The 26,141-nt window shown below is 38.2% G+C and overlaps 1 protein-coding gene across 14 annotated transcripts; it reads right to left on the reverse strand.

Moving 5' to 3' along the window:
- On the reverse strand, positions 1 to 26,102 carry IQCE (IQ motif containing E). 14 transcript variants are annotated; one of them, XM_071761492.1, is made up of 22 exons: positions 25,929 to 26,102; positions 24,573 to 24,620; positions 23,897 to 23,936; positions 23,070 to 23,210; positions 22,649 to 22,780; positions 21,622 to 21,692; positions 20,812 to 20,925; positions 20,127 to 20,177; positions 19,544 to 19,614; positions 19,227 to 19,299; positions 18,761 to 18,810; positions 15,987 to 16,141; positions 15,425 to 15,480; positions 14,933 to 15,141; positions 14,069 to 14,173; positions 13,216 to 13,318; positions 11,052 to 11,147; positions 10,419 to 10,442; positions 9,331 to 9,426; positions 8,273 to 8,403; positions 7,452 to 7,585; positions 1 to 3,440 (listed from the first exon to the last, which is right to left on the reverse strand). In XM_071761492.1, the coding sequence occupies exons 1-22, from the start codon at positions 25,968 to 25,970 to the stop codon at positions 3,310 to 3,312; spliced, it is 2,073 nt and encodes a 690-aa protein (XP_071617593.1). In that variant the 5' UTR covers positions 25,971 to 26,102; the 3' UTR covers positions 1 to 3,309. The 14 variants fall into 14 exon arrangements, with proteins under 14 accessions (XP_071617593.1, XP_071617592.1, XP_071617594.1 ...); XM_071761491.1 differs by having other exon boundaries at positions 23,897 to 23,939; positions 25,929 to 26,101; XM_071761493.1 differs by having other exon boundaries at positions 7,452 to 7,570; positions 23,897 to 23,939; positions 25,929 to 26,100.
- Positions 26,103 to 26,141: the final 39 nt, after the last annotated feature.

Consider the following 26,141-nt stretch of genomic DNA (forward strand, 5'->3'; position numbering starts at 1 on the left):
TTAATTTACAAACTTTAACTTTATTTGAAGTTGAAATTTGAAAGTTCAACAATCAGAAGAAAATACATTGCAATCACTTTAGTTTTTAAAAGGTCCCAAAATAAATTAGATAAAAAACACTTATGCAATTCTACATATTAAAAAATATCATAAAAATTAATGGTGCTTTCATATGCCAAGATTAATCCTTTTCCATTTTGACTATGTTAAATGTTGCTGGTGTCAAGATGATTTTTATAGCTATGCAGAAAGCAACACAGTTTTCAGGTCCTGATGCCTCAGTAAAGATTTATAGGCATAGGCACTTCAGGGCAAAAAGAGATGAGGAGAGATAACATCCTATGAAACTCAGACCTCTCCCTTCACACAGGATCCCTAACTAAACACTACTGTGAATTGCAAATGGTTTCAGGCAGGCAATGTTACCCTGTATCAGTGGAATGGAAAGAGTGCTGTCGGGTTACACAGCTTCCAGTGGAGTTTAATTTTACTTTGACGCCCCCACAAGGTCACCAGCGTCTTTTACAGATGATTTATTTTTTCTGGAACTGAGTATCTATGCATTGGGCTACATCACTTTTACTGTCCTCAGCTCCCTCTTAAGGAAAAATGCCATTTATAAAAAAATTAACTTTTTCTTCATTCATTGTTCTACACTGCCCAGATTTACAGGTGCTGGCCTTCAGCTTGAAGCCACAGAATGAAACCTGCTGTCAATCACTCCTCCTTTCAACACATTACAGCATACAGCAAAACATTAAAGGCTACTAATATCACAGAGGTTTCTTTTCCTACTGTACTCAACTTTTGATGTGCAGTGAGCATACAGTATCTTCCAAACTGAGATTTAAGTATGATTTTTGATGGTTAGGAGATAGCAGACTCAAATTCAGGAAGCTCCAGACATGTTTTCATTCATCCCAGAAAACATTTGCTCTTTTTCACTCTGATTTCTGTCTGTGCCTTTGGGTCATACCAAGATCCTAACTTCTCTTTCAGCCAGAACTTGTCTATTGACATCACTACTGGTAGTCATACTCTGTGAAACTTGAGTCTGCTGTCTTGGTCCTTACAGCACAGGAAAAGAATGTCATTTTCATTATATTTGCTGTCTAAGTATTTCCCTATAGGGTAAGAGCTATGTAGGTCTATCAGTCTTGATCCTGACATGCTACACTCCCCCCTTAATGTGTCAAGAGTCCTCAGCTCTGGTTACTCTCTGGAGGTATCTGTGACAGTCACAGTTACAGACCTGAAATGTTAGACATAAGCAACCCAGTATAGCTCTGCTTCTATTTAGCAAAGTGACTCTTTTCCATAACATGACTTCCAGAAAAAAAGAGGGAAACAGGTCTCAGCTTCTGCCAAAAGTGTTATATCCCTTTTATTCTTTTATTTTCTATATCTTGTAATCCTCTCTGCAGATGACAGTCATGTGACTAAAACACCAGCAGGAAAAATTTACCCAATGGGAGAGTAAATGACATTCTTCAGGCTGCTTTGGGTATGGAAAGCTCCCAAAACTGCCATTGGAAATAGCACAAGCAGCATTTCCACTGATGGGATTAAATGAAATCAGCTGCATTGTGCTGCAGCCATCCAGTTTCCTCTTTGGCTGCAAGTACTGGCATGAACTGTGATAAGCTTCAGATAGTGCTTCATTGAAATCAGAGAACTGAGACAGCTCTCACTTATTAGTATTCTGTGAAAGAGTGGTGACTGATTTTTAATTTAAAAAAGAAGAGGGAATAGCTGATAAAAATCTTATATTTAAAAGTGTGCTTTCTGTTTACAGGAGTCTTTATTACTGCTTGATGAAAAAGAAACCGTTATGGTCTCCTCAAAAATGTCACTGTGTGTTTGTAAAATTAAATTCTCCTTCCAGTAAATATCATATCATTTATCTAGTTCACCTCAAAAAAGCCTCACACACATTGTAATGCTTATGAGGGATGTTGGCATCATCTCCTTCTAGCCAAGAAAGGATACAGTCATCTGGAAAGATCCCTCTGACCATATTCCCCACAGCCCATTATGTGTTTGGTCCTTCCATGGCCAACAATATTCTCAAACAGTGTTATTTCTGGATGCAGGTTTAATTTCTATTGTGATCCACCTTAGCATTTCCAGTCCTAAACAAAATTGCACAGGTGAGGTTTTGTATCTTATGCTTGTCCCAACTCATGTCTCTCAGAACAGAGCAGAGAGTGCTGATGCTTTCAGGCAGACAACCTGAAATGCTCTTTCCCTAATGGCAGAGGATGGCTGCATATTGTCACCCCTCTCCCAGCCTGGGACTGGATTTACTGGGCACTCACAGTATATTTATATTTATATATATATATATATATATATATATAAAAATATGCACCAGTAAAGGTAGTACTAAGAAGAGAGCAGCAGCAAAGCAATGTTAGACTTAAAACCCCTTGGTGCTCTGTGTGTGAGCAACTTAGGTAAAAGTTTTAGTGACACAGGACATGTTTCAAGGGACATAAACTAAAAGAGGACATGAAGCAACTTACCACCTTTGTCAAATATTTTCCCATATTAGAGATGACCCTGTGTAATCCACTCAATATTTACAGAAGCAGAAAAAGCAGTCACAAGGATATCTTCCACAGAACACTCCTGCTGTTATGCACCTTCTCTGATAAACATAAAAAACTGATTATGTGACTGGACATTTCAAATAGAAAATAGTGCTACACATATAGCAAACACACTTGGAAAAGGCAATAAATAAGAAAACCCTGCTGATACAGTAGGCCTAGAATAGCCTTATGACAAAGAAATGGCTTTCTAAAAGCCTTTACAAGGTCTGCACAGACTGTAAATATTCAGTATAAAAATAAACAAAAAAGATACTGAAATATATCAGAGTAAAATTTTTAAATAGAGAGGACCTGGTAACAAATACAAGCTGTTCCCCTTCACATACACAAGATGAAAATAGGAGCCATGCCACTAACCACTTTCTGATTAAATGAATTATTTTAATCTACCTGAAACAGACCTTTGGTATGAAATAGCATAAGGATTTATTGCTTTCATTTAAATTTGGCAATTGAATTTATAATGTTCATTGTGAGACAAAATATTGAAGTGTTTTGTTTTAGGTTTTAAATCCAAACTCTCAGCATGCAACGTGGATAAAGCTAACAGTCAGTGCCTTTTAGCCATAAAGTCCACATAAAGTCTTTAGAAGAGATAATATTCCCCCTTCTTTCATCTTTGATGTGCTGTATGTTGGTAGAAATAGTTCTGTCAATTGAATAATTCAAGAGAACCAGAGCCTGTTACCAAAACTTAAAAGTGGGTGTAGTTTTTCTTCATCTGCAGCAATGGAGAGACAATGACAATATCATCTGAATCATCTGAGTGAGCTTCATCCACAGATTGAGGGAGAGGAGGCTGGGATTGCTTCTCAGAGGACCTGGCTGCAATAATTACAAAGGAAACAAGGTCATCAATAAACACTGACAAAACCAAACCCTTGTGGGAAGTGGAAAATTCCCTGAGCCACTCAATTTCCAGAACTACCTAGAGTTATAAAGAACTCTGATCTATCTTTTTCTGCATATAACTATTCCTGTTCCTCTTTAATGAAAGAACATGCATGGCAAGTGTTGAGTTGACATACTGACCATGCATGATTTGTCTTATTGTCTTTAAATCTTTGCAAGTGGTTACACACCACAAAGCAATTCCATACTGAAGCCATCTCAGGTCATAAAAGTAAATATTGATTAGATGGCCAGAAAAAGGAAAAATCGACCCAATTAAGCTTAAGCTAAGCAGAAAGGTCATAATGAGAGCTTCAGGCAGTTATAGAGGAAATGCAAATCTGTGAGGAAAAAAAAGCATGAAAGCTGTCAATGACTGTCTTTCATTCTTGTATTTCTAAAATAACAAAAATATTGCTCATATGCTGTACTACCTTGCTTAATGACAATAAAAATGGTTTCGTTTTCTTTTTTTTTTTTTTCCTTTTGCTTCTTTCCTGTTTGCCTGGATACATGGTTGATTTCATCTCATCAGTTGATGCATCTCATTGATTCCAACACTGGAAGAAATGTTCAGGGCATGAACAAACAGAACCCTAATGATTCCAGCAAACACTGGAAAACCAGAGGGATAAAATGGATATGTACAAGGCCCCCAACATCACCCTCTGATAAGCAGAACCAGCTTGTGTCCCCTCTGCAGGAGCTCTATGAACTGAATTATGACAGTTATTAACACCTGTCCTCTCAGCTGTCAATACTTTTAGCACAATATTCTCCCTTCAGCTTCACTGATTTTCCAGTTTTTCCAGAAAACACTGTCTCCCAGAGAAGAAGAAAAATCAGGAAAACCTGTGGTAGGAAAAGGAAGCAAACAAGTTAGAAGCCATGCACTGATTTTGACACTGAAATGGAAGGGAAAACAGAGGGAACAAGGAAAATGTGAATTGGGGAAAAGAACAGACATGCCATGAGTCTCATACTTGAATAAGTGGTTCCTGCCACAGGAAAAAAACCTTTCTGGTATGGAAGAGGAGGCATACACAGCAACTGGAATGTGGAATAAAGAAAGGGGACCACAACCAGCCCAGAAATAGAAAAAGAGTGACAGACAGAGAGCCTGTGAATGGAAGGGAGGAATGCAGGGAGGCCATGACATCAACCTCAGCCTACAGAAGCAGAGAAACACATGACTTTCTAGTTAAGTAAAATACTCCTCTGCATCAGACAACAAGCAATGGAAGAGTTTTTCAGGAAAATTTATGAGGCAGTATTACTGGAGATAAGGAAGAGGAAAGAGAACTTCCAGAAGTATGGTATTATATCTAGGTACCATAACTTTTCAGGTATAGTAACCAGAAAACACAACCATAAATAGATATTATATATGAAATTATTTAATATTATCCAAATCACTCTTGATTATATTCTGCTTTTGATGTCTGAGATTTTCTTGTCCTCATCTTCAGTTTAATATACTTCAGAGTGACAATTTCATCTTTGTGCTTGTGAAGGGGTAAGCACTTATTAAACTTCAGGGTTGTATGTAAATGATTTCAAAACAGCCTCAGAATAATTTAACAGTTTTATCCAGAGTGGCTACTGATAAGCAGAGAGAAATGTTGCCTTTATTCAGGATTGGGGTGTATGTACAGAACATAATCTTCCTTCCTGCCACTCCTCTGACAGAAGGAAACAAAATGCTGAGTTTCACAGAGTGAATTGTTATTATCTGTTCCATTTCATGGGAAGCAGCAGAATTGGCTTTACAAACCTCCAAGTACTGCCCACATTTCAAAGACAAGCAGAGCAGCACTGAATGCTACACCACTTTTGTAACATTTTTTTCCTAGAAACACAAGAGATCTCTAACCTAAAGAAAAAAAAAATAACTTATTCTAGCATATACATAAGGGTTTTTAAAACACATTTCTATTTTTACTGTTCCTCTCAAAATAATGCCAAAAGGCCAGTGAAATTAAGTGACTTATTGCAACATATTCTTTCTCTGAAAGTTTAGTATCACTGCAAGATCTAGAGGTCACAAAATGCAAGTTTGGACTTGGGACATATAAAGCAAGAGCTTGTTCAACAGCTGCATGATTTAAAGCTAAAGGAATCTGATTGCTTTAAATCATGCAGCTGTTAAACAAGCTCCCTGTCTCATGTACTTCTCAAGCTGCAGGATGACCAATGAAACTTATTACATTCAAAAACAATTTTGCTAGTGGATTTTTACCTCAGCCATGAGCCCAGGCACAACAGATGCTGGATTTTCAGTTAACTTCAAACTTTTTTTCAACCTATTTAAGCTACATGAATTCAAATGGCAAAAAACCTACTATAACCAAACAGATTGCCAAGGAGTCAGATTTCTTCATTATACCAGCATGGTCTTCTTCCTTCTGTAGGTTTTCCCAATTTGTCTCTTGGGAGAGTTTGGTTAAACCTTTCAATGCACCAAGAGCTAAGACTTCACAGAGCTGTTCAGGACAGGACAGTCTTTTTCCAGCAGTTGTGCAACTACAGAAGCACAAGAAAAGTTCACTTTGAAGACTCCATAACTAGACAGTGACTGCTCTATTAGTATTCATACTATTGCATTTACCAAACTAGCTTCATCATCCACACTTCTTTGGGCTCCAGAAGCACTTCTTGAGAAGCATAAAGCATTTTCTTAAACAGTGCTTCTTTCTCTCTAAGTAGAATTTCACAACTGCCTTACTCTGGGTTTGGACTAAGCATACCAAGAATGACTACTGCAGAAGAGCCCAGGCAAAACAGGATGCAGCAGCATGATTTTTGGGGTACTGTCACTAGTCAACCAAAGTCACTGAAAACACTAACTCAGAAGCAAGCAATACCTACTCCCTCACAAAGCAGAATGTGCTACTGAATATGGAATACAGTAAAGTTTCTTCAACAAATTTTCCTTCACTGAAGGGTAACTTGAATTCACAACCCTTGCAAATCTGGCTTGCTCCCCATCTCATATCTCAGAGAAGCAGCCTCAGCTGCTTACAGCATGCTCTGTTTCTGAGCAAATCTACAGGGACTGTCAGCTTTTCACTGACAAAAAAACAAGTCAGTGTTTCTGAGGCCACTCTCAAATTTGCTCTTTTTTCTCTAGCTGGTCCATAAAAGCCTAAAATATCCCACTCTGGATAGAACCAACTTTCTCAATTTGTTTTTAACTCCTTTGAAGCTGCATGTCTAAGGCTGTCTTATCTGCATCATTGGTTTGCCTTTCCTATTCTGTACTTCTAACATCCTCTTAAAAGCCTCTTTGGCTTTAACTCCATCTTCTTACAAGCAGCAATGAAGAATTCAAGAAGGAAACCAAATGGCTTAAAAGCCATTAAAAAGACAGACATTTTCCCAGTTTGCAGTATAGTAGTACTAGTTGGCAAAGTTAGCCAGGACTTAATTTTCTCTTTACTTGCAGCAACTGAAGACTGCTGAAAAACGTGACTAAACACACATGGCTGACTAGAATGTTTCTTTTTACCAGATGTCTGTCCCCTTTCAGAAACTAAGTCAGGATGGTGAAAATGTTCTCAGCTTGTCTATGGCTTCAGGCCCAAAACATAGTGGAAAGTACCACACTGCAGCCACAGGGCTGGGGAGGATTGAAAAGGAAGCAGAGAGCAACACAGGGGAATATCATGGCCTTGAGTAGTTACCACTGCCCCTAGAGGGAGACCTTCCAAACCACAGTTGTGATAGAGGGGAAACTGGTACTGATAGTGTTAAGGCTTTTATTTTTTGATGTAAGAGACTGCACTTGCCAGTAAAAGCAACGTGTCATCAAATTAAAAGAAGACACACACAGAGCATGAGTATGCATTTGCACATCTGTGTGCATGTGCAGATGTTCTTCATAAAATTGTGTGTGCACCCACTCAAAACTCATACACTTTTGAGCACAGAATAAAATGAGATTACCAGGAGGAGATGATGTGAAGGTTGAAGAAGGTCTCTGGAGTGCTGCTGGGACTGGTTTCTTTTCTGTAATGTAAACTGCAGAATCTGCTTTCTCACTTGGTGCACTGGACACAGAGGGCCTGCAAAAAGACAGACTGCACAGCATGAGGCACAGAAGAGGAACTGCAGTTTGTCTTCAGAGGGTTTGCAGAAAAGTTTCTTATGTTTCCACGTGACATAAGATTGTCACCTGCAGAATTGAACTCAAGACACTGAAGTGAGGTGACAGGTATGGAACTCTCCTTGTAACCATAGCAGCCAATATTAAAGACTTTTGGAGCAGTAAGTCCCACAGAGAAAGGAAGTATTTTTCAAGACAGAACCACCACAAACCTAAGCAGCAAGCAAACTGCTGTGTACTTATTGAGCTAACTCACTCAGACTGTATAGACTGTATACCAGATGGTATTCTAGCTCTTCCCTGTTCCTCCTCCATAGAACCCTTAATTTTACATATTAGGGCTTCAGATTCACTCACATTAAGTGAGTGTACTAGCAGTTCAATAGCAACTGTAATGTTTTCTTTTTCTTTCCTAAAGAGGAATTATTTTACTTTACTTTTCCTCACTGCTATGAAAAAGGACGTGGAACAGGATATGGGAAGAGTGTTGCTGCAACAAGAAACCTCTTCAGTTGCATAACCTTTGTATTTTCTCACAAGCAAACTCTCCCTTGTTCTCCTCTGCCAAGGAACCCACATTCTATAAGATATGACCTCTCTCCTGTAACAAAAACAATTGTGCTACTGCATGTTGCAGAAATATCTTTTTTTTTCCACTTACCTCTCCTCAAGTGGTACTGTGCGTGCTAAGTGAGCCCGGAAAATGGACTGGATAAATGTCACTATCTCATCTTTCTCCTTACAATCAGAAGATAAGCTCAAGGAGTTTGACACAGGAGACATGCAGGAGATCTGAAAAGCAATCAGATTAAAGAAAACTGACCTTTAAGAGATTACACAGAAGCTTGAGAGAAACTTTCACAATTTTACTCCTGGCTGTGAAAGTGGTAGCAAATATCCCCATCTTTTGGTCTGCCATCTTTAAGGTGCCATAAGACTAATTCAGCAGGAAGTGCAAATCCCATTACCATGCAAGCTTTGAAGCATCTGTATTTAATTAATCAAAGGGCAGACACATGCAAGGAATGTTCATTTATTTTCCAGGAATGAAACCTTTTGAAGTTGAAGCTGTAAGGCAACCTTCATGATGGGTATAGCTCCTGCTTGTACCAAACAAAAGTATTTCATCCTATTACAATAGGCTGGATCACTGAAGTAAAAATGTATGTAAAGTGCAACGAGATGAACAAGTTAACTTTGGCCTGCTAAAGCTCCAAAGGATGTCCAGAAATATCAAATGCCAGCTGGAGGGAGACTGATGTGACAGAGGACACTACAAGTCTTTGGTTGAGCACACCACGTTAGACTCCATTATTTTTTAATGCAATCAAAGATGCTTTCCAGATTTTTATTCCTGAACTTGAATGACAAAAGTTTGTCTATCACTACAATGATTCAGTGAATATTTGAGAGCAAGTAAAGTTTTTCATAGCAGTCTGAACTAAAGAGTTAAAGGGTATGTTATTAGCTGACAGGAGAACAGAAAAAAAAGATGTGGTTACTGTCCACAAGGCAAAGAAGCTATAGAACTACAGAAGATGGAAAGGAAGGCTAAGGAATGAACTCAATATCCCTCAGGAATTACAGTGGTGCTGCCAAACCTTTACATTGAAGAAACATCACCAGGTGATTCAGAGAATTAAGTCTGGAAGTTCAGCACTTTACACAGTAAACTAAACATAACAGGATGCCTGGGAACCCAGTAGCCCTAACAATTACCTTGTTGTGAGATTTTGTGTCATGCCTCCTGTTACTCAGTAACAGCTTCTGTCGAGCTAAATGTCCTCTGAAAGCTGCCTGAAGCATAACAACTGCCTAGCATGGAAAAAAATAAGATGTTAGCTCCCTTCTGAGATGGCAACTATAAATTAAAACAGAATGTCCAGAGGGGAGAGGCACATGGGGAGAATAACTTTTGCCCGTGCAATGGACACTCTTTGATGTCTTGACATTTTCTGATCTTTAAGTGATACAGAGATGTCCCCGTTACTTCACAGGTGCTCTGCTTCCATCCAGAGAATGCCCAGGCTGTACCAACACAGAGACACACACATCCATGGTTTAAATTCAGTCTGGGAAGCATTCATGCAGCCAAGTCCTAGGTGCCAACACCAGCCAAATCTGTCAGACCACTGTGATAATTTTGCTGAACATGAGTCTTTTCTCTCTACTCAGATTTTACTGGATTTTAATCAACAAAAAGCATCTGGATATAAACCAGTATGTTTGTATCTCATGGATAGAATTCATTCTAATTTCTGAAAGTAGGATTTTTAATGTTCTGGAAGAAAGGAATGTAGGATGCTACATTGTGCTATTTGAAAAAAAAGGGTTTAATCAAAACCTTTGTGCAAAACATTTATCAGAAAGTGACAAGTTTGTCAAAGTCTATTTCTTCATAATACTCTGAAATATTTCTTCTTAGCAAAACCTTTAACTTCCTATTTCAAATCTTTAAGACTCATTGTAGTGAAAATAAAAGCATTATTAAAATTATCTAATATAGAAAAACTTCCATGCATTTGTATCAAATTTTGTTCAATATTTTCATGAACATTTATCTTGCAAAAGGTACAAAGCACAGAAAATTTGAGACCAAAGACCAGGCTTTGACAAGATGTATCAAAAAAACCCCAGGATGTCAGAGGGTAGATCATCAGCTGGCCTGAACAACAAACATCATTTTGGTACAGTAGTTACAGTTATTACAATAAAACCTCTTTAAATATAAAAAAAGTTATTTGTTTGTGCTTTGCTACAAATTAAAATTGTTTTACTGTTTCATTGGGTGTCACAAACACACTCACCTCATCCAGAGCAATTTCTTCTTTCTGAAATGAAAAATGCTTTAGTTAAGGCCATAAATAAGTACAAGTTTAATTTGACAAAGATTATCCAAGTTTTCACCAACAATTAAAACTCTCAGAAATACCTGTTCCACCTCCCCCTGAAAACCCAAACTGCAGGAAAAAAAACCAAAAAGCTTTTTGTCTTTGAAAGATGTGTGGTTAGTTCTGTTGTCCTTAGTTTCTTACAAAGAATTTAAAAGGCCCACTTCATAACATGTCTTGTACATGGAAAAGACAACATTACTTTGTTGCCTGTATAATAAAATTTAAGGTCCATGCTTTTTTTTCCTAGATAATTTTGTCCTAGTTGAGTGTAACTCAGTTCACAAAACCTCTTGTACTGTTTGGAAGTTTCCTTCAAGGGCAATTTACCTGGTTTCTGGATATCCAGTTTCTGGATATCTCACAGCAGAAACAACAGGATTCTAGGGAGCAAAGGCAAAAAAAGCAGCAGAGAGGGCTTGAAAAAAGCAGTGGAAGAGAAGATGGAGGTAAAGAATGGTACTAGGAAGCACTGAAGGTGCAGATGCTAAAACAAGAGCAAGATTCAGAGGGGGACATCCTCACTGCTCCCTGATGGGAGAATCTCACCTTGTTTTGGTATATCCTCCACTGTCTCTGGATGATTTTGGCTGCTTGTTCCTTCCTGTGATCTTCTTTGCCTTTAACCATGCAGACTGATGAAGACTGCAAAGGAGAATCTAACTTAGTAAACTAAAGACTTAAGCTGGAATTCTGTGAGGCAAACAGGTTACAAATGACTCAGAAAAATCAGCATCAGAGCTGTTAAATATTCATCCTGCCTGGAGGCTGGAAGGATGGTGAAGAGGAAACTCTCATTTCTGAATAAAGCTCATGTTCAAACTCATCATCTAGATGACTGCTAACAGCAAAACACATTCCTGTCCTCATCTTAGCTGTCAGCAGAGCATGGGAATTGAAAAATTTTCCTTTATACATACTCTTATTTTTCTACTCATTCCTAAAACAATAGAAGCTCCAACAGTGCTTTGTTATTAGAAGTTGTTTGTATGTTAGTGACACAGAGAACAGATGTCAGGATACCTAATTTTGCCATTCTTCTCCAGGAAAGACTAGCATTAATTAACTGGGGAGCTCTCTCACATCTCATCCTAGCAACTGTGGCCCCATAATCATCTGCTTAAGCTTACTGATGAGTTGGCCATCATATGACACCAAAAAAAAAAGAAGACTCTGTGTAAATTGGCATAATTTTACCACTATATCTTGAAGAAATTAATTAAAGCCAAAAGAAAGAAGCAAAGAACAAAACAATATTTTGTTCCACTTATGTCTTAGGTGTAGTTGCAGATTCCATCTCTCATCATCTTAGCCTTTTGATGCCCAATTACCCCACACTACTTGTCACACCTCACTTGCCAAACAAAAGTGTACTGCAGTTTTAAAAGATTAATTTTATTTGTTGATGTAAAATTCTAAGTAGAGGACTAAGACTCTGGAAAAAATTCTGATTCTGTGAAAAGGATTTATTTATAACCTAAAAACACTGAGTTACAGGCTTAAGTTTAGCAAATGGATCATTTTATATTAAAAATGACAACCTACTATTAAAATGAAAAACTGGTAGGAACGTAGTGATAATTACAAATAATGAGAACATTTCAATAAATGGATGGTTACTGGCCAAGAATATATATAGTCTGCAGAGAAAAAAAGGAGCTGTTTGTTGGCTGTTTTGAATACCAAATAACTTGAGTCTTAAAAAACACCATCTAGCATCTATCAGCCTATAACACTCAGAAAAGAATCTAAAGAATTGGATAGTGTACCAAAACCCAACACCCTCTTAAGCTAGTGGACATTTTTATTCCTAGTTTTTACTATCTGTATGTCAGGTCTATTTATTTTTAAGTACAAGTGATCAAAATTCCAGTAATAACTTTCAAGTAGTTTTTAGTGAAATGAGATGAACATGATGTCTGTCAGTGCCCAGTCATCTCTACTGGCCAGTTACAACAACATTTGGCAGAGGGATGGAAGATTGCAAATGTGTCAGGTTCAGTCATATTTCTTAAAAAAATGCTCAACTGATTACAGAGCCCCATTTAAGATTTTTAGTGGTTAACAGAAGCACAACTGTATTTACCAGATACCAGAAAATCCATAAAGAAGAGGTTATGAACACCTCAATGCTAAAAAAAAATTCAATTCTAAGGGAATAAAGGTTTATTTTATTGTATTGCCATCTTCCCTAACTCTTTAGTCAAACACGGTGTCTCATTAGCAGTGTAATTAAGAAAACCTTCAATTTTCATTGTGATTAATGCTCTACCTCCTCCTCCCAGTAAAAACTACCCAGCTTCCATCCAAAAAGAAAAACTATTGAATATTTTCTGACAGCACATGTGCCTTAACTGACCACCTGACCAGCATAAAAATAATTCAAAAGCAGTACCATAAATTTCCTGTTTTGTTTTCTTTTTTTTTTCCTTTAGAAAGTAAGGGCACTCCCCCAAGCATTTAGAAGCCCAGGATTTTTGCAGTATTCCACTGAAAAAGAAAATGTGATGGTGGGGCAGATAATCACTAAGACATCAGCTGAAGCAAACCCCCAAGCTGCAATGGTAATTACTGAAACAACATCAGTTGGGAATTAAAGACCATTCAGCATCTCTGCCTCTCCAAAAAGACACAACTACCAGCTCAGTTTGCAATATATTAGTTAGATGGCAAAGAAGAAAAACAAACCCACAGCCAAAAAATATGCCTGTACCTTATTAAGCTTTTCCATTGTATCTTCTGCTATTTGTCTCTTCTCTTCTTCCAATTTTGACTCCAATTTCCCTACTTTCTGTGTCAGATTCTGGATGTCCTCACTGTGGTTGGAAAAGCAAATATATTGATTGCTAGAAATTTTCCATTGTTGCTGTTCTGAAAATATTGAATCTGCTTCATAAGATTTGGTTGCTTTTCTTTTTTTAAAGGCTGAAGTTACTCTTACAGCAACAGACATGTAACATCCATTCTCAAGCTGTGATAGCACTACCTTATGTTAAAATTAACAAGTCCCAAGGTTACAGTGTTTCCATTGATACCGTTATTATTGCATCCAGATCTGCTATAGTTTCATAATTTTCAGTCAAAGACCTTTCTTCCGCAGCAGTAATGAAATAACTCTTTTTTGTCCCCCCTTGTACAGGGTTATTATCAACAGGTACATAATACATGAAGGAAATGGAAGGATATACTGGCAATGGTATAGAAGGATAGGCTTAGGTAAAAGTACTGTAGGTTTTTCTCAGAAAAAGAAAAATAAGTCTCTAAGTCCAACAGGGAAGGTTTTTTTTCCCATTTATCTTACTAATTTTTATTACTATTTAATTCTTATTTTACTATACTCTTGAGTCTTCCACTTCCTATAAAACCACCCTATACAATTCTTCCCCTAGTAACTCCCTGCATCCTCTCAGATGCAGTAACAGTTCTCTGAACAGTTCTGTTTAAATCCATTCCCAGATCCCTGCAGTTCAGATGGATTCCCATAGATTTTGAGCCACTTCAAAAGAGAATTATACTTTAACAATTATTTTTTTGGTTCTGAAAGGTTCTAATACAATATACAACACCTTAAATTCTGCTCTTCTGTACTCTTTTCTTCCATCTTATTCTGCCACTTCTTCAGTTCCAGTTCCACTTCAGCCTTAGCCTGCAGCAAATGCTTGATGTCTGATCTACAAAGGTGTAAGAAAACCTAAGCAATATTTTAGACATTCATAACTCAAAGCATTTGTTTGTTTGGTTTTTTTTAATTTAAACTTCTAAATTAAATAGGCTTTCTAAAACTTGTAAAGAAAGTAAATGGTCTATTTTTCGTTTTAAAAAAACAAACTGCAAGCACACATTGTTCAGAAGCAAAAGACCTCTTTGGGTGCTCTCACTGTATTTTTGTTCAGAGGTGAGGGGATGCAGGGGGAAGAGTGACTTATCCACAACCCACAGCTGTGTGCACATCTCTGCTCATGATCAGATTAACCTGCCTGCCCTTATGCACTCACACACCAAAGGAGTCCAAGCAACACAAATTGCAAATCAATTGCTTACTGGGGAGAAAAGAAGTTACAATGCATCACATGGCAGAAGGCTTAAAGGGACAAAGTGGTAGATCAGGACAAAATGTTGAAAAACACAACAAATTTTTACAGTGAAATATTTGAAATAAGTGCTGAATAAAGTGACATGTAACTCTTCAGAGAATTTTCTGTGTGTTTAACAAAAAAAAGTATGCTAATGTTTTTTCCCTGCAATGTGATTTTACAAGACTAGTTGGACAAGATGAAGCTTTTAAAATAAAAGCTAAAGGGATCTTCAAAATTCATTTGCTTGCTGAAAACATGGAAAAACTTCTTACGTTGGTTCATAACATGATAGGAAGTAATTAAATAATTCACACATACAAAAAGGACAACATCTGAGACAAGAGTTCCTCTTACTCTTTATTAAGTAGGAGATTCTGAAGTGCCTTCCTATCACTGTTCAGTTTCTTCACCAGCCTTTGGAGGTGATGACATTCCTCCAGATGGTCAGTCTGGTGGGAAGCTGGATGATCTGGGTCTATGGAAGGTGATGAGGACACAGCAAGTAACTGGGATGGTTCACTGTCTTCTGGTGACACCCTGGTGTTCTCCATGGCACACACCTTCTAAAGAGGATAAAATATACAAAAAGAAGTACAAAAGAAAAAAGGATACAATGAATTTAACATAAAATTATTTTATTTAGGTCACGAGAAAAGATCGAGTGGAAGATAATACTAAAATGTGCATCTATGTATAACAAGAAAAAAAAGGAGGAAGAGCACATGGTACAGACATCAGTTGTACACATTTGAGCCAGAATGCACAAAGGACTGCGTGCCACAAGCAGAAGTTCTGCATTTTCTGCTGGAGGACAGGTATGATGGCCACAGGATTGTGATAACTTACTTTTTCTAGTTCTAAAATCCGCCTCACCAGCCTCTGTCTGCTCCACTCACTGTAATCTAAACACAAGAATGCTTTAAATATGAAACTATCAGTGAACCAACAATGTTCTTGCTTTTTGAAACTTCTGCCCATGTAGAAAGACAGTCTAAGGACTTCTGAACCCAGATTTTAAATATGCAGCAATGAAAAAATGCAAATAATATTGAAATATCTGACTTCTACCCCAGTTAGCTCAGAAATCAATATAAAGCATTCATATTAATCAATTTTCAACAACTGAAAGTTTTCTATTATTACATTAAAACGTTAAATCTTCAAGTAGTTTCAGTGCAGAATTCTCAGGGATAATAATAATGGAAACCAAGCACAGGACTGGAACAGCATATTCAGAAGCCAAAGAGAGATTCCTGTAAGGAACTTCTAATCCCAACCTTTGCCCCTCCTACACCTCAACCTTTGTAATTACTCCCTTATTTTTACCCTTGTAGGATCCTGCTCTCAAACACATCTTTCAAATGTACCTAAAACTTCTGCCCCATGTTCACAACTTTTTGGCACATACTTTTTCTTTTGTTGGAAGAAGAACTTCTCAGTACTTGATCTAGGTCTTCTTTCAGCCTCTGATTCTCATTCTGCAACTCCTTGATATTCCTGGATAGCCTCAGGACAGCAGCACTCAATGCCTTCAGTCGTTTTTGGGTATCTCTGCCCTCTGTACTTGGAAACAGGGTCAAAACCAGAAAATTAACTCAAAAGCAAAGAACAAAGAAGCATCATTAATAACAGTGAAACAGGCTCACTATTCAAGTCAGCTATCTAAATTAATTGCCTCAGTTCCCTCCAGTAGTGTTTCTCAACATTTTTACTTGAGGAAGAAACCATGCAAAGCCCATCTTGCTAAACACTTCCACAATTGTTTTAATTTGCCTCTAAGAAAGAAGATACTCAGAAACTTTGAAAATTCATTTATTGCTTTTACTTTCTCTCCTACTGCTTCATTAATGTATAAACAAGAGTGCTTATGTGAGTTTTACTTATTTGGTTTTCTACTAATTTTGTTAACCAACCTTAAAATGCTCTACCCACTGCTCTGTGGACTACTGATGTAAAAACACTTATTTTCAGCCAATTGAGAGACTCCTCCAAAAAACTATTCAGCATGGAAAGCTACCCTGTGTGCTCTGAATTGCTTTCTTTCACTTAACAGATTGAGATGGGGAAAGAGAAGTCTAGATGAAATAACACTCAAACAAGTCCAACACACAAGTGTATTTTCAGGTAACTGTATGCTTCTCCAATGCAAAAGAAACTATTCCTGTAACAGCAAACCCCAGAGAAACATCTTCATTTAAGAGGAGTTTCAATCAATGAAAGACTTGAAAACAGATTTGAAGAATACTGCTAACACCAATGTGATGGGAAGAAAAGGCATCAGAAAAGGGAAAGCCTGTTACATGTTAACACTGTTTTAAATATATTACAGTCATTTTGCCTTTTTAATTGTTCTAGTAAAGGGGAAAGAAGCCTCAGCTTCCAGATGAGCAAAGCTGTAAAGTTTGTTCACAAAACAAATTTCTAGTGACAAGAAATACTTGTTCTTTATTGTTATGAGAAAAAAAATTAATTCTGGAAACAAATGTCTGAATTAACTGACAGACCTGCTTTTGGAGAAATGCCACTGCCAGTGACAATTACAGAATAATTTGTGAAGGAATCTCACTTCCCATCTTCTGGAATAATTACAAGGTAAAGGGGGAGACAGTCTACAATTAGCATATCAGAGTGGAAAGCTGAATTTAATCTACCTAATCTACCTTTTGGAAATTAAAAGCAAATGAAGCCACAAAAACACACAAATAGAGTGTCTAGATGTCATGGATGGCTATGTACACAGCTGTCATAGACAGGAGGAAAAAAAAAAAAACAAACCAAAACTAAAACCTAGCACACCACCAAAAATGAGAAGTGACAGAAATTATAAAAATCATAACTGTATCACTGACTGCCATCACTTTAGGCTCATCACAACCTAAACAAAAGAATTGCAGACCACTCTGAGGACTTGAAGGGTTGCCCAGTCTCTAGTTACACTTGTATACTACAGCTTCACATATAAATTATCATATTTCAGCCTTAACACTGAAAAAGAGGAGCTAAATGCAATTCTCTTCAGCCAGAAATAACACAGGGAAGCATAATGAAAGCAACATTCTCCTAGAACTCCTTCTATGTGTCAGGGTCCTGACCTTCAACATCATGTGTAATTTCAGTGCTCTGCCTCTCAAGTAAGAGACTGACAGTCACACAACAGACTGCCATGACCACTGGGTTTTAAAGCTATGAATAAATAAATGTGGACAAGGAAGAGACCTGATCATTAATTTTCACCTGTAAATAAATGAGGTGTGATGGCTTACAGCCTCTAGAGGCTGATCACTGCATGCCTGAACTAAGAGAGGGATTTTTTAAACAGTGACAAAGTAAATAGCAGTTTCCAATCCACAAGAGACAGTGAATAATGATCCATAAAGATTTCTCATGTTTCTATCAATCTAACTAATTACACCCACAATTAAGATAGTTGCCTGTACTTAACACTAGGAGGGCAAATATATTTTGAAGTGGTGTGGTGACAAATTTTCCTATTCCATAAGAATCTGATACCCTTATCTTAAATAACATTCACTTCCATAGGAGCTTTTACTTTTCTCTCTTACTGAAGCTTTGTCTTTTGACCTTGTTCTTTGATTTTTATTTCCTCCACAGACTGTTTATCCTCACCACCAAATACACACTTGGACACCAGTGTCCAAACTTCTCTGACCATGTCCTGTTACTGCCACCATTCATGGACATCTCACAAAAGCTACCCTGACCTGCAGATCTCTCCCTCAGTACCACAGGAAAATTTATTCCAAAATACTTTCTTTGCATCATACACCCTAGAGCAAGAGGCAGAACTGACTCAAGATTAAAATGCCAAACATCTAGTGAGTTTGCTTCAATCACCAGTCATGTCCAAATAAGTGTGATTATGTGGGAAGATAGATTATTTTTTTTTAACAGAGAAATTTTCAGAAATTTCAAGTACTTCTAAAATAGGTCTAGTATTTTTTCCATATCCATAAAATGATCTAGCTAGAAGAAAATAAAAAAACCCATGACTAAGACATATGTCAAGGCTGTGGAGCCAACCAAAGCAGTACAAAAATGTAAATACAGCAATTTAAATGACAAAATAAACTGTTGCCATACAGTTGTTTTCCATCAGTTACAGTATGAGTGATGTATCAAACAGGTATACACAAACATTTGCCTCAAAAGAATTAAACATACTTTTTCCTCATAGTCTCAGATTTTGCCAGGAGGAGTTGGAGACGATGAACCTGTGAAATATGAAACAGATTCCATGAAGGAGTTTGCAGTGGAAGCTGACACACATTTGTCCATTGGGTGAAAAACAGGACAAGACTCTCTGGGTAGGAGCAGGGGCAATGATGCCACTGAAAATCAGGCTATTGTTATATTGGCTTTCATCTAGACACTCGTGGATGTACATTGGTTTCTTTATTTCTGCTTTTTGGCTAACACACTCAACTTATGGAAGGAAAAATGTTTTTCAGTCAATATATTTAGAGCTATGAGTGTATCTATGAAAATCTGATTTCAATGACAGGTGCCACTGGGCTATAAGAAAGAAGATAAGTTAAGAAACTTATCTTAAACATTTCATTTATGTTTTGACACAAGAACTGAACAACTTCCTCTCCTGTATGCACATTGAAGGACATGTCAAATGTACCTCTTCATAGTAGGTTTCCATAGCTAGCCTCATGTCTTCCAAATCAGTGGTCTTCATGTCAGCTTGGAATTTGCTGAAAATAGAATAATGCAAAACAAAACCAAACCAAAACAATTCAGGAATACCATAAAAGACACTTCTATACCTATTGGTTCATAATTTCTGGGTGTGAGGTTTATAATTGCCCATATGATGCCTGAGTTCATTAAAACTTTTTAAGGAACAGAAAAATATGGATGAAAACCAACATGGATTTCAAGTTCCCTTTATTATCTTATCCAATAAAGCCTCTGCCCCCCCCTCTCCCCAGGTCATACTTAATAGTGTTGTCTTTCTCCTTGCACTCTTGTTCTAGCTTGAAAATCTTCTGCTTTAACCCACTGACCACCTACAGAAAGAACAAAGAGTTCAGAAGTCCTAGAATAATCCACCCCTTCACATTAATTGCATTTCCTCATAATTTTGCCCTGTCTTTCTAAATTGTACCTAACCAGATATACTTATTCCTATGTAAATCAATTATACACATGTCTGCTGCTCTGTGACAAACACCAATAAATTCAGGTTCCTAACTTGTATCTGCAGTAACATAACCAGCTTAACAGTATTTATATGCAATCATTAAATAAAAACTATGCCCATAACCCTGCTAAATTCAAAGTAGCAAATAAAAGGGAGAATGCAACCTAAAGATATTCATGACAATGACAAAGAAGGGTCCCTAAAATCATGTTTATTTCAGATCTTTGTTACTGTTTTTTTATCTGACTAGAGGAAAAATGGTTACATGATTCCCTTTTTATTCATTCTTACTAAATTTTTTAAAAATCAATAGTGTTTCAGCTTGGCTGAAAGGAAAGAAGGAAAAATTAAAGCCAAAGTTAAGGAAGAAAATATTACCCATCCATTATCAGTCTTCTTTTCTGACAAAGCTCGTGCCAGCTCAGAGCCCTGCAATGTAAGACAGACAAAGCAAGTGACCAAACTTGCTACTTTATTCTACTGCTGGCTCTTTCCACAGAATTTTCTAGCCCACTCATCTCTGCAGTCATTTCACAGTCCAACAGCTCAAGTTCTGAAGTCCCTATGCTCATTGTTTTATATTAGCATGCTCCTCACAAGATGTAGATCTGCACACAAAAAATGACAACCACAGGGAATTTAGTGAAATGCAGGTGTTCTAACCATGACCCTAAATGCCTCTGAGCCTTGTGGGTCTACCAATAAGGGTCACCTTTTGCCTCCTGGTTCAGGTCATGGGACAGTCACCATACAAGTGTGGTGACTTCTATTCCTCTATTACTCTTAGGAAAAATACTCAGAAAGTGGGTCTCTACAGAGATAACACTTTAATTTTACCTTCAGAAGTTAAATTTATTTAAGAAATCATGATCTTCCTTTGAACTGAGCTGGACTGGTGAGCTGAGATACACAAAACAAAGCCCTTCACACCAACCAACCAACCCACCCACCACCTCTCATATTGATTCCACATCATCAATACACTACAGAGAGACCAGGAGAAGACAAATCACTCTGCTCAGCATTCTTTTGACCCACTTTTATCCCCATAAGAAAGAGTCACCCTGGAAGGATCCAACAGCTGCTCAATCTGTTTATCCTTCCTATTGTTCTCTTCTTCTAGTCGACGGAGCTTCGTTTTCATTCGATGCCCCTCATTTTTTTGAGCTTGTATTGTCTAAAAGAGGGAAGAAAAAGCACAAGGATGTTTCAGAAACACTGAGTTTTCACATGGAAACATGTTTTGAGGTCATTAACCATGACAGTGATAATGAAACAAAAGGAGAAAAAAAAAAAAAAAAAAAAAAAAAAAAAGAGACCATCACACTGGATCAGGGCTGACTGGTAAGGGAGTGACAGAACAAAGGCAAAAGGAAAAGGTTTAAGAGAAAGTCAGCTTCAGACAAATGATCCACAACAGCCAAGATATTTGTCTGTAGGCACCCCAAGAGCTCAACATGCCCAGTCCCCATCTTTCATACACTGGGCTAAACACAACTGAGAAATTGTTAAAGTGGAATGGGTAATAACCAGCAGGAAAATAATGTTAAAAAAACCCAAAGGAACAGGTGGAATGACAAAAACCAAATGCAATGAACCTTTTCACCATCCAGCAAAGGCCTGGGTGGGGTTCAGGACTGAGTATACTTCAAGGCCTCCACATCCAGAACTCAGAAGTATCTATCATACCATAAGAACAATGATATTGCCTTAAACAGACACAAGTTTAGTTTATCCTTACATTACAAATGCAAAAAAATTTGGTGGATATCCCACTTGTAGAAACCAAAGGATTTTGAACCAACAAGGCCTGGACATCTGGAAGTAGAGGGAGAGAAACTAACTTTCTATGCAAGTATCAGAGAGACTGTACCTTTTTTAGTTCTATAATTTCATCATACATATCTTCTTTTTCTTTGTAGTCAGGAGTTCCAGGAATGTAGCCTACAGAAAAAGTATGTAAAATAAGCAGATCTGAAAGTGGCCCTTTTAACTAAGCAGAAATCTTACAGTTAAAGGAAAATATCTAGAACATCACCAAATGAGAAACTAGGTGGGTGCATTTGCTTTTTTTTTAAGAAATATCAGCAAGTAAATTAATTTTAGAAACGGAGCCTGTATGAAACTTTTGCCAGATTTTACTGCAAATTTCTACTAATTACACCTCTCTGGTGCTAGATTAAAATATTAATCTCATGAAGGATACACACTTTACAGAAGACTGAAATCTTCTCAAACCAACAAATCATTTATTTACAACAGACTTCCAAAAGATGCCCAGAATACATTTTTCTATTTATACCTAAAAGTCTATCATCTTTTAAAGTTGCCACATCCTGTATTACCAGCAACAATCCAGCTGTGATTTTAAATGACAGTGGGATTTTGAAGTTTACAGTTCTCCTTTAAGAAAAGCAGGATAAAAATTTTAAATTCTGTTCTTCTCATAAAACTCAATTGATTTTAATATCACCATGACATGATAAAATACTTTCTAGAGAATAAGTAAAAGGACCCAATTACATAGAATTTCAGGCAAGCAGATGGTTTCCATCAATAGTTCCTAAAGTATGTTTGCAAAGTCACAATAAATTGTCTACAGCTGGCCCATTGAACCATATTATATTTGCAAAGTTTTCAGCTGCAAATGCATGGCAATTTGCAAAAAGTTCTGAAAGCTAATAGTGATTCATTGCTCAAAAAAAATTTTGGAAACCCCTGCCTTATCCAATTTGGAAGCCTCAAAAAGTATCTCATGGATCATACTTGGACACATATCTTTTCATACAGGATAAACTGAAAGGGCTCTTGCTTTACCAAAGCTAAGATTTTAAGCAAGTTGTGAATTTATAGAGACAAAAATCATTAACTTTAATCTACCTCACTATTACATAGTTTACCATTGCTAGAAGAACGAGAATGTTTTGGTTTCTTCATTCCTAGAGCTTCCTTCAAGTATTCTGGAGTGCTACTAAAAATGTTAGTTTGCATATGCCCCACGTCAACATCTGATTTCAGAGGATGGCTCATTCCTGCCAACAAAAATGGAACAAAAATGCAAAAATCAGGGATAATTGTGAGTTAAATTTGTAGATTTACTCTGAGAAAATGCAACATAGAAAGGTCCAGATGCTGTTAATTATTCCCTCGATAAATTCCTGTGCTCAAGACCAGATAATTCCAACCACACAAATAAATGTGAAATGACTTCCTACATAGCCTATAATCAAATACAAATCTTTTTTTTAAGATTTTATTTTTTAAGCTGTCCACAACACTGAATTTTATCCACACATGCAAATAAAGCTTCTATGCTGATACCTTGTTTCAGTGATCCCAGCCACATCTGCCTTGGGTTTTTCCCAGCTGCACTCTCAAGACGTGCACTGCCTGTTCCCTGCAGAGCTCTCCAAACTGAAGCTTTTTTGGGATACAGTTGTGTGCTAGAGCTGTAAGGAGACTCTAAAACAGAAGACAAGATTTGACTGTTGCCATGAAAGTTCAAGTTCACAAAAGTTCTTTCTGTTTTGGGCTGCAAGGTTTGCATTCACAGCCCTATTACTTAGAAAAGTAGAAATGAACAGCATACTGTGTACTGGCTTACATGGAACAATGGGACATGCACCTTAAAAAAATGATGATAAAGAAAATAGTCCAATTCCAAAAGATGAACAGGCTTAGAAAGAAGCATAGTGACCATAATATGACTCAGTATATGTAGAAATGTTTACAGTTTGGATAGTAAATACATACATTCAGTAAATAGGTACACAACTGTCTTATGAAGGAAAAAAACCCATATGTGGATAAACAGAGAGGAGCAGCTCTGTACCTACTCATCCACTACCCATTTTCTTGCAGTAATCAAAGAAGAGAATTGGTCTGATGCAACTGCTTTAGAAGAGATAGCATGAGAAGGAAGTAGTTTATGCTGGAGAACCAAGAATTACAACTAACCCATAAACTTCAATATTTGGCCTATAAAAGTCTAACTTCACAGGATACAGAACATATCTCAGATCCACTCTGCCCACACCAGTGAATAATTCCAAAGAGAATAATAAGATGTAGTTGCAAGTAACTCCTTCTGTTCTCGTGTCCCAGAAATCTATCTTGTTCTTCAATAACACAAAATTTGGAACACTTACTTGGTGACTTTGGAGGCTTGTGAAAAATTTTCTTCTTTAACTTCTGGAAGAGAAAAAGAATTTGTTATTAATTTCAAATATTCAACTCTTCAAAGATTTCAGCATATAATATCAGAATTGGCTTCAGGCTCTCTTTTGTATGAAGAGCACTTGTTCTAACAGCACAAAATCTTCCATGTAGAAAAGAAAAATAGCAGCATTAAGTATATGCAGACTTGGCCACAGCAACCATCACCAGAATTAAGGTGGTACCTACTGAAGGTTTATGTGACAGATAAAAAATAGACTATTCATACTCAGAACACTAAGATCTTTTCATTGGTATGAAATACTAACAGCAAATTCAAGATGAGCTGATCTGTAGAACCCTTTAGTGGTTCTACAGACCTACAGGACTTCCACAGTTCCATTTAAACTCTGGGGAAGGGTTACACAGTAACCAGTAACTTGATAGAATGAAGCCAAACAACCTTGTCAGCCTCCACTGCTGGCAATTTAGAACCCAAAATTACATCTGGAATCAGGAGGAGTTTTTTCAATCAGACTACATTGGAAGAACATTGTTAGCTCTCCTCTCTGAGGGGTGTCACGCTGACCAGGAGGCATCCCAAGGATGAAGTGTGTGCAAGAACAAGCTGGGAGGCCTCTGCAGGCATTCACCATGAATAAAACTCACCATTTCTGTGTCAGATTCACAGCTTATCACAGACAGGCTGTCATCTCCCTGGGAAAGAGAGACATTAACTGTGACATTTGCTACTAAGTGGCTATAATACATATCCAGAAAACCATTAAAGCTGTTCCTATCACAATCAAGTTTGGGTGCAGTACATTCAGATGGCAAATGTGTTGAAGCCCAGCATCATGTGCTCTAACCCCAATGTTCAGTGTGATGCAGTGTAAGACACTTCAGACTCAAGCCCCAGCAACTTACACACTTCAGTGCACAGCATTAAAGCAGCTGTACCCTCAGTGTCCCATCTTCCAAAGTGCTGGTTCTGTATTAATTTCTCCACGAGTAAGAGTTAGAGCACCAAATAGGTTGTCTGTCCCCTTCCACACTTGATCCCACCCCTGCTGTGCTATGAGAATATTCAGTAAACACAACTGGAGAAGTGATGACACTGAGGGAAGAAAACCCAAACCAAGAAATTGAAAGGGGTTCATTTTTTCCTCAGATTGAGTAGGCAAGTTTCCCTCCTTCTCAAATGCAAGCATACCCACAGCAGAAAGCAAATTTCCACTTCACTTTTAAATGATCTGATTACACACTGTCCTCACAGAAAGAACATTTTCCCTTGCTGCTGACCCCATGGTGCTCACAGCTGCAGCACCATTCTCTGGACAGATGCTGATTCTGTAGGAGGCAGGGCAGGAGAAGATTTTTGAGAACCCTGGCTCACAGAACAGGAGCTTCTGAGCAAATAAAACAGCTTTTAGTGCTGGCTGGCAGCAAGCTCGTATACACTGCACACACCATGCCATATAGTTTTTAATTTCCTGAGGCGATGTTCCTTGCAGCACACTGATTATTTTTCTTATTTTAAGGGCTTTTTATCACTCTAAGAGATCTCTATCACATCAGAGAAGCAGAGAAAGCCTCGATAGGAGATGGTAAACAACAAAACATTCACCGGGATATAAATGTGCAGGAAGAAAACCACCCAAATCCTTGGAAACCTTCGCAGTCCTCTTGCAAAAAAGCCCAACAAAGGCCACCTCCCACAGAAAACAGAGAACATGGTGGCTCCGAGCAAGGGGCCTCAAAACCTCCATGGAGCTCTGGAGAGGGAGGGAAATGAACGCTAACACCGACACCATCCTTGGGTACAACCCAGAGCCGCCAGGGCTGGAGAGGCCCCGAAGCTGCCTCCCCCCTCTCCCTGTCACTACCTCGTAGGCCTTGGTGAGCCCGAGTGGGCTCCACGCATCACCCCGATCCCACGGGCTGGCGGGAGCGTTTCTGGGGCCGGGCTGAGGCAAGTCCGGGCACCCCTCCTTCTCCTCCTCCTCCCCACCGCCCGCTCCTTACCAGCTCCCCCTCCGCAGCCGCCTCGCCTGCATCTCGGGCCATGGCAGGAGGGTGGCGGGGAGACCTCAAGGGGCTGCAGGGAGGCGGGGGGCACCGCGGGGCAGGGGGCGACGGCCGGGGCTGAGCTTTGGGCCTCAACCCCCCAGGCCCCGGCACTTCCGGGTTGCGGGAACCATGGCAACGGACCGCGCGGCGGCGGCTACGGGCGGGGCA

This window comes from Heliangelus exortis, chromosome 17, assembly GCF_036169615.1.
Source record: "Heliangelus exortis chromosome 17, bHelExo1.hap1, whole genome shotgun sequence".
In the NCBI taxonomy this organism is placed as follows: domain Eukaryota; kingdom Metazoa; phylum Chordata; class Aves; order Apodiformes; family Trochilidae; genus Heliangelus; species Heliangelus exortis.

Coding starts and splice junctions, on each gene's coding strand:
- IQCE (XM_071761487.1), bottom strand. CDS start 25,638: ATGTTCTCTGTTTTCTGTGGGAGGTGGCCTTTGTTGGGCTTTTTTGCA. Junction 20,926..21,621: donor AAATTATAGAACTAAAAAAG/GTACAGTCTCTC, acceptor TCCCTCTTTTAG/ACAATACAAGCTCAAAAAAA. Junction 7,586..8,272: donor ACAGTACCACTTGAGGAGAG/GTAAGTGGAAAA, acceptor CATGCTGTGCAG/TCTGTCTTTTTGCAGGCCCT.